This window comes from Hypanus sabinus, chromosome 11, assembly GCF_030144855.1.
Source record: "Hypanus sabinus isolate sHypSab1 chromosome 11, sHypSab1.hap1, whole genome shotgun sequence".
In the NCBI taxonomy this organism is placed as follows: domain Eukaryota; kingdom Metazoa; phylum Chordata; class Chondrichthyes; order Myliobatiformes; family Dasyatidae; genus Hypanus; species Hypanus sabinus.
In genome coordinates, this window is record NC_082716.1 from 113,803,553 (window position 1) to 113,811,936 (window position 8,384).

General features: G+C 44.3%; 1 protein-coding gene across 5 annotated transcripts in view; it reads right to left on the reverse strand.

Moving 5' to 3' along the window:
* The window catches only part of clasrp (CLK4-associating serine/arginine rich protein), a 116,021-nt gene extending 108,552 nt beyond the window's left edge, over positions 1-7,469 (reverse strand). For 4 of the 5 annotated variants that reach the window (XR_009514878.1, XR_009514877.1, XR_009514879.1 and 1 more), the window contains exons 1-3: positions 7,388-7,469; positions 720-851; positions 504-601 (exon numbers count right to left, since the gene is read on the reverse strand). Coding sequence is in view for 2 of the 5 variants with exons in the window: in XM_059985179.1 (XP_059841162.1) it covers positions 504-601; positions 720-818 (197 nt within the window). In the remaining 3 variants the exon portion in view is untranslated. Of the gene's footprint in view, positions 1-503; positions 602-691; positions 852-7,387 lie in introns of those variants that run through there. The other variant, XM_059985180.1, reaches the window with a different exon arrangement.
* Positions 7,470-8,384: the final 915 nt, after the last annotated feature.

Below are 8,384 nucleotides of genomic sequence, written 5' to 3' on the forward strand. Positions count from 1 at the left end.
GCCATTCAACATTCGATAGGTTTCAATGAGGTCCCCGCCCCCCCCTCATTCTTCTGAATTCCAGTGAGTAAAGGTCCAGAGCCACCGAACACACTTCATATAATAAGCCTTCCAGTCCCGGAATCATTTTCGTGATCCTCCTTTGAACCCTCTCCAATGTCAGCACATTCTCTATTAGATAAAGGACCCAAAACTGCTCACCATACACCAAGTGAGGCCTCACCGGTGCTTTATAAAAGTTTGAACATTACATCCCTGCTTTTAAACTGATCCATCGCTCTTTAAGGAAGGAATTAAACACTTATGGGGGTAGAGAGGGGAGTCCATCAAATTCACACTGGACATAAATCATCTCCATGTCTCTGATTCCAACTGCAATGCACTTAACCCTTAACTGCACTACCCCAGTCATTCTCTCTTCTCCCCTTGCCCATCAAGCAGGAAGTATAAAGTTTTGAGAGCACATATCATCAGACACAAGGACAGCTTCTATCCCAACTTACATGTTGAGGGGGCTTTCTGCAGCAAGTGCCACAGCAGAGTCCAGGTGGATCTTACAAGCTCGACCGTGAACCTGCAGGAACTGCGCCGGGTCTTTCTTCTGTAATCCAAAATACCATTTACAAGACAATAGTTAACCATGCACCGAAAAATTATTAATCTATAGAAGTTTCTATTTTAAAGTACACACAAAACAGAGAAGGTTACAACAAGCTCACAATCTTCTCATAGTACTCTCTGCGCCGCTCTGCTCGCTTCTTGTAGTCAACCATCATCCCACGCAGCTTGCGCTCATGTTTCCGCGCTTCGTGCCACATCCTGATCCTGAACAAGAGGCAAGGGCTACAAGCCTGAAAAGGAAGTTTGCAATTATAATCCTGCATCACTGTCAAGTACAGCATGCATTACAAAAGCATCTTTAACACTGATCAGTATGGACAAATTGGACCAAAGGACCTGATTCGGCGCTGCATAATTCAATCTGATCATCAGAAATCAAATCTGACACCAAGAGATACAGAAACATCACAACAGATGACTAGAAGTCTAGTCAAGTGATATTGCCTAGATTTTTGGGCGATTTTTTCCATGCTATGTACATTATTTACACTATCATAAGGCTGGAAATTCAGAGGACACGCCTCATCTCCTTACTCATCAGAGTCAGGGTGACCCAGATCAGTCAGTCCTGGGAAGAAAGGGGCTTGTTACTATTTCAGAGGACCTGTCCTGGACCCAACATGCAAGTGCAATTACAAAGAAAGCACGTCAGCAGCTCCACTTCCTTAGAAGTTTGCAAAGATTTGGCATGACATCTAAAACTTTGACAAACTTCTACAGATGTGCAATGGAGAGTATACTGACTGGCTGCATTACAGCCTCACATAGAAATACAAATGCTCTTGAATGGAAAATCCTACAAGTAGTAGTGGATATGGCCTACTCCATCACGGATAAAGCCCTCCCCAACCATTGAGCTCATCTGTATGAAAAGCTGTCACAGGAAAGCTGCATCCTTCATCAGGGACCCCACCACTCAGGACATGCTTTCTTCTCACTGCTGCCATCAGATAAAAAGTACAAGAGTCTCAGGACTCACACCAACAGGTTCAGGAACAGTTATTACCCCTCAACCATCAGGCTCGTGAACAAAAGGGGATAACCTCACTCAACTTCACTTGCCCCATCATTGAAATGTTCCCACAACCTATGTACTCAATTTCAAGGATTCTTTATCTTAATTTCTCAGTAATTATTGCTTATTTATTATTATTATTATTTCTTTCTTTTTGCATTTGTAGTTTGTTATACTTTGCACACTGGTTGGTGCGGTCTTTCATGATTGCTATTCTATTATGGAATTATTGAATGGCAACAAAATGACCTAATTCTACTTCAATGTCTTATGGACTTTGACAATGTGCTGCACATGAGGTTGCTTAGCAAGATAAGAGCCCATGGAATTACAAGAAAGTTACTAGCATGGGTGCAGCATTGACTGATCAGCAGATAACAGAAAGTGGGAATAAAGGGATCCTATTCTGGCTGGCTGCCGGTTACCACTGGAGTTCCACAGGGGTCGGTGTTGGGACCACTGCTCTTTACAATGTATGTCAATGATTTGGACTAATGGATCTGTGGCTAAATTTGCCGATGATACAAAGTTACGTGGAGGAGTGGGTAGTGCTGAGGAAACAGAGAGCCTGCAGAAAGACTTAGATAGTTTAGGGGAATGGGCTGAGAAGTGGCAAATGAAATACAATGTTGGGAAGTGTATGGTCATGTGCTTTGGTGGAAGAAATAAATGGGCAGACTATTATTTAGATGGGGACAGAATTCAAAATTCAGTGATGGGAGTCCCTTAGGAGTCCCTCTGCAGGATACCCTACAGGTTAACCTCCAGGTTGAGTTGGTGGTGAAGAAGGCAAATGCAATGTCAGCACTCATTTCTAGAGGTACAGAATATGAGCAGGGATGTGATGTTGAAGTTCTGTAAGGCACTTGTGAGATCACATTTGAAATATTGTGTGAAGTTTTGAGCTCTTTATTTTTGAAAGAATATACTGACGTTGGAGAGGGTTCAGAGAAGATTCACGAGAATGATTCCAGGAATGAAAGGGTTACCATATGAGGAACCTCTGGCAGCTCTTGGTTGTATTCCCTGTTCAGGAGAATGAGGGGGGATCTCATGGAAACATACCGAATGTTAAAAGGCCTGAACAAATTAGATATGGCAAAGTTATTTCCCATGGTAGGGGAATCTAGGACAAGAGGGCACGACTTCAGGATTGAAGGATGTCCATTTAAACTGAGCTGTGGAGAAATTACTTTAGTCAGAGGGTGATAAATATGTGGAACTTGTTGCCACGAGCAGCTGTGGAGGCCAAGTCATTGGGTGTATTAAAGGCAGAGATAGATATGTTCTTGATTAGCCAGGGTATCAAAGGGTACGGGGAGAAGGCAGTGGAGTGGGGATGACTGGAAGAATTGGATCAGCCCCTGATTGAATGGTGGAGCAGACGTGGGGCCGAATGGCCTACTTCTGCTCCTATATCTTATGGTAGTAACCTGATTTTCCCAGTGTACCTGCATAGTGAAGTCCCTCATGACCACTGTAACACTGCCTTTCTTACATTTTATATCCCCTGTTGTAATCTGTTGGCTATTATTTGAAAGCCTACAAAAGGGCAAAAGTCTTAGCTACACAGAACATAGAAAATTACAGCTCATTACAGGCCCTTTGGCCCACAATGTTGTGCCGACCATGTAACCTACTCTAGAAACTGCCTAGAATTTCCCTAGCACATAACCTATTTTTCTAAGTTCCATTTACCTATCTAAGAGGGTCTTAAGACCCTATAGTATCCAAAAGTAAAAAAAAATTCTGAAGTGAAGCCGTTTTCAAAAATACTGAAATTAAAAGATCCTAAATATCAAAAAATTACTATAAAGAGCAGTAAACATTAAAAAACTAAATCAAATCAATATTTGGTGTGACCAAAACTGTGTCAATTCCCTTGGGTACACTACCTTGCAAGTTTCTAAGAAAATCAGCCAGTAGGTTGATTCAAGCATCTTGGAGAACTTGCCACAGTAATCTGCAGACTTTGGCTGTCTCCTTATTTCTTTATCTCTGGGAATCCCAGAGAGCCTCAATGATGTTGAGATCACGGCTCTGTGGAAGCCATACCATCTGAAACCACCTAAAAAATTTAGGGTGCCTATGACTTTTGCATGGTACTGCGTATAACTGTTTTCTTCACCCTTGCAGTTTCTTAACTCTACCCACAAGGATTCTACATCTTCTGACCCTACATTGCTTCTCACTAAGCGCTTGATTCCATTTTTTACCAACAGAGCAACTCCACTCCTTCTGCCTATCCATCTGTCTATTAAATACAATGTGTATCCTTGGATGTTACAAGGGGGTAGTTATTCCTAAGGTGCAGAACACAGGTAATTGGGTGACCCTCAGGAGGGGAAAAGATGATAGGCAGCCAGTGCAGGTTACCCCTGTAGCCATTCCCCTCAATAACGGGTAATTCGCTTTGGATACTAATGGAGGGTATGACCTAGCAGAGGAATGCCATAGCAGTCAGGTCTCTAGCACCGAGTATGGCTCTGTGGCTCAGAAGAGAAGGTGGGGGGGGGGGGGGGGGTGGGCAGAAGAGGTGGGCTGTAGCGACAGGGGATTCAGTGGTTAGAGGAACAGTCAGGAGGTTCTGTGGATGAAAGCAAGATTCTCAGATGGTATGTTGCCTCCTGGGTGCCAGGGTTAGATACATCTCAGATAAAGAATGCAGGATGCGTAAGTGAGTGGCCGGAGGTTCAGTTCCAAGTTGGTTACAATAACATGATGGGTGGTGAAGTCTTGCAGAGTGAATTCAGGTAGTTAAATGGCAGGACTTCCAGGGTTGTGATCTCAAGATTGATACCCATGCCACATGCTAGGGAGGTTAGAATTAGGAAGATCATAGTTTTAACACGTGGCTAAGGAATTGGTGCAGGAGCTAGAAATTTAGATTTTTGTATCATTGTACTCTCTTCCAGTGGAGGTTGGACCTGTACAGAGGAGATGGCTTGCACTTGAACTAGAGAAGGACTAATATATCCTAGTGTGAAAGTTTGCTCGTGCTGCACTGGGGACTTGGGGGGTGGGGAGACTTAAACTAGAGTTGCAGGAAGATGGGAACCAGAGTGCCAGAACAGTTAATGGAGTGGTTTTGAAGGCAGATGCTGGTAAGACTTCAGAGAATTAAAAGGCTGAGCATGGTGCGACTAGTATCCTGACCTGAATATCGGCAGGTGAATTCAAGGCATGGATCAACACCTGGAATTATGACATTGTAGGCATTAGTGAGACTTGTTTGCAAGAGAAGCAGCTCAATATTCTGGGGTCCATTGTGGGAGGGAGGAGAGGTGGGCATTACTAGGCAGGGAAAATATCACAACAGTGTTCAATCAGGACAGACTGGAGAGCTCGCCTAGTGAGGCTATATGGTAGAACTGAAGTACAAGAAAAGGATAACATTAATCACATTAATGAGATTTTATAGACCATCCAACAATCCACTGGATTTAGAAGAGTAGGTGATTTTAACTCCCACACTGTAAAAGGGTTGGATGGTGTAGAGTTTGTCAATGTATAGAGATCCCAAGTAGACAGAGTGTCATACTAAATCTCTTATTAGGGAATGAGACAGGGTGGGCGCCAGAAGTTTGTGTAGGGGAACACTTTGCATCTAATGATCCTAATGCCATTACTTTCAAGACAAATACGGAGTATCGGACTGGTCCATGAGTTGAAATCCTGAATTGGAGAAAGGCCAGTTTGGATGGTATCAGAAAGGATCTGTTCAGTGTGGATTAGGACAGGTTCGATGTTATGCTCCCAAATATGATCTTCTTTCAGCCACAACTTGGTGATGTCCACAATGCTGTACCTGCCAATTTCTATCTGAACTAAAAGGTTCATCTAGCAATCATATACCTAATCCTGTATTCACCACCCATCTTCTCAATCTTCACATGATGCCTGAAGTTAACTTCTTATTTTTTTCTAAACTTTCACTGACTCTCTTTCTCTTGACTGCTGGGTGCCAATATCTCTGAAGATCTAATCTGGACCTGACATAGCAACTGGCTGCATCACCATCTGGTACGGGGATGGGGGCGGGGGGGGTGGGGGTACTCCTGCACAGGATCGAAATAAGCTGCAAAGAGTTGTAAATTTAGTCATCTTCATCAAGGACTCTACAACTCACATTCTCAATACTATACATTTTATTATTGAGACAATTTGTCTCATTTTCTACATTGGTTGCTTGTCACATTTATTTATGGATAGATTTTCATAAATTCTATTGAATTTCTTTATTTTTTTGTAAATGCCTACAATAAAATTAATCTCCAGGTAGTAGAGGTGACATATATGTACTTGACAGTAACAGACTTTTTATTTTCTCCATTCCAATGAGAACAACCCCAGCTAACTGGAGATTCCCCATATCCAGTGTCACAGTAAATGTCTTCTGCACTCTCTCTCAAGCAGGGGTTCCCACTTGGCTCATGGTAGGGGTCCATGGTCGGGAACTCCTGCTCTTAAGCATTGAGATCCAGAAATGAATACAGTGGATCACTGCAGCCAAAATTTTACATGGAATATAATCTTTAAAAATGACTATACTTCAGAAGTACTTCGGTGGATGTCAAAAACCCTGAGACTTCCCGTCCTGGACTCCCAAGTCATCACTCTTATCGCCAGGTCACAAACCCCAGCCCATTCTCACGCATTCTCCTCAGCAATCCCTTTTCATGCCCTCCACTCACTTCAGAGACCTTAACTTTCCTCCATTTCTCAGACTTATTACTGAGTCCTCTGCTACTCCACCACTTCCCCGAGTTTCCCAGCCCTTCTTCTTCCCAACCTCTCTCAAACTTCTTATTCCTGGGTCGTCCTGCTTCTTCACCCCATTCCCAAGTTCCCCAGCGCTTCTCTTCTACTTTCACCATCCCCATTCCCAGTTTTCCAGTCCTCCCCGCTCCACTGTTTCCCAACATCCCCCTGACTTATTGCCCCTAATTCCCCAGTCATCCACTTCACCCCCCCAAACCTATCCATATATTTGTTTCTTTCCCATCTCCACTCTTCAGACTGTTCACCAACCCGCCTGTCATTTCTCAGCTCATCAACTTCAATCCACTCTACGACTTCCACAACTTCCTGTATCCCAGCCTTGTTCTGTTCCCTCCCCTTCCTATATTTCAGTCTGCACTTGCCATCTAATTTTCTCATCTCTCCTCTTCATCCATCACCCTCCTACAGTAGCCCCATGCCTCAGAAACCCGTTTCTTATCATTTCATTCACCTGACCTCACTCCACCCAATGACACTGACTCGATTGCCCAGTTCCCTGAATACCCCACGACCAAAATGACCTCATTCATTACCCAGAGACCTCAATCCCCTACTCCTCCAGTCACCGCACACGTTTCTAATCACCTCATTCACCGTGACACTCACTCTACCTAATAGCCGAGTGATCCTGCCTCCATGTCCAGTCCCTGATTACCCCAACACAACTGACCTTATTCATTACCCTGAGAACTCAATCCCCAGCTCTTCCACTCCCCACTCATCAGAGGACCTCCCCACTTTTCTAAACACCCCATTCACTACTATCTCACTCCCCAATGGCCCAGTAGCCTCCATTTCCCAAATATTTCCCCTGTTACCCGCCCCTTCAGGCCCAAGGCCCTTCCCCGCGAACCCTTCTCCCGCCGCCCCAACGCAACCAGCTTCAGTTCCCGCTGCTCAGAGGGGAGCGAAAGGGAGCACCGCTCGCCCTGACCCGCTCCGCTGCCGCGATATCTTCGCCCCAACTACCTTCAGCAGATTCCACCTCGCTCTTCACTCCGCCATCTTAGTCTCCCCCTTCGGGTCGCGGCCCCGAAAATATTCCCCCGACCATTTCCGCCCCCGGTTAAACCACTTCTGCCCCGCTCCCATCCGACAGAGGAAATCTTCCCCCTTGCATTTTTCTCGCCAGCACAAGTTCCAGAGCAAAATGATAGAGGACGTTTTACAAACACGAGAAAATTTGCAGATGTTGGAAATCCAATCAACACACATAAAACGCTGGAGGAACTCAGCAGTACAGGCAGCATATATGGAAAAGAGTAAACGGTTGATGTTTCAGGCCGAGACCCTTCATCGGGATGTTTTTCATTCTTACAGTCCTGAAGGCAGGAGTCCCAACCAAAAAAAAAAGCTAACAATTCAAAAAGGTTTAAAGATTCATTTACTATCAACGTATACAGCTGAAATTCGTCTTCTCCAGACAGCCACGAAACCAAGAAAGAAAAGAATTCATTTCCTCCTGTTTATGCTCGACCTGCTGCGTTCCTACAGCACACTGAGTGTTGCTCCATGTTCCCGCATATGAAGTCTCTCATCTGGCAATGGTATATTTCTATATCACGGGAATTATGATAAAAGTGCAATTATTGTTGTGACCTGTTTGAGGACAGCAAACTCACTTTAACAAAACTTCTGATAAATTGTGGACTGATGTTGGCTGAGGGCTAAGTATTTGAGACGACATCTACAAGGAGCAGTGCAACATGCACCATCAAAGTTTAATGTAAATTTTATTATCAAAGTGTATATATATCTGTCACCATATACAACACTGAGATTCACTTTCCTGCGGCCATTCTCAGGAATGACCCCTAAAATTCACACCATGGCAGTAGAGTAGCCTCAGGTCCCACACCAACAGGTTCAGGAACAGTTATTACCCCACAACCATCAGGCTCCTGAACCAGTGTGGATAACTTCACTCACCACAATGAGCCTCAGGTCCCACACCAGCAGGTTCAGG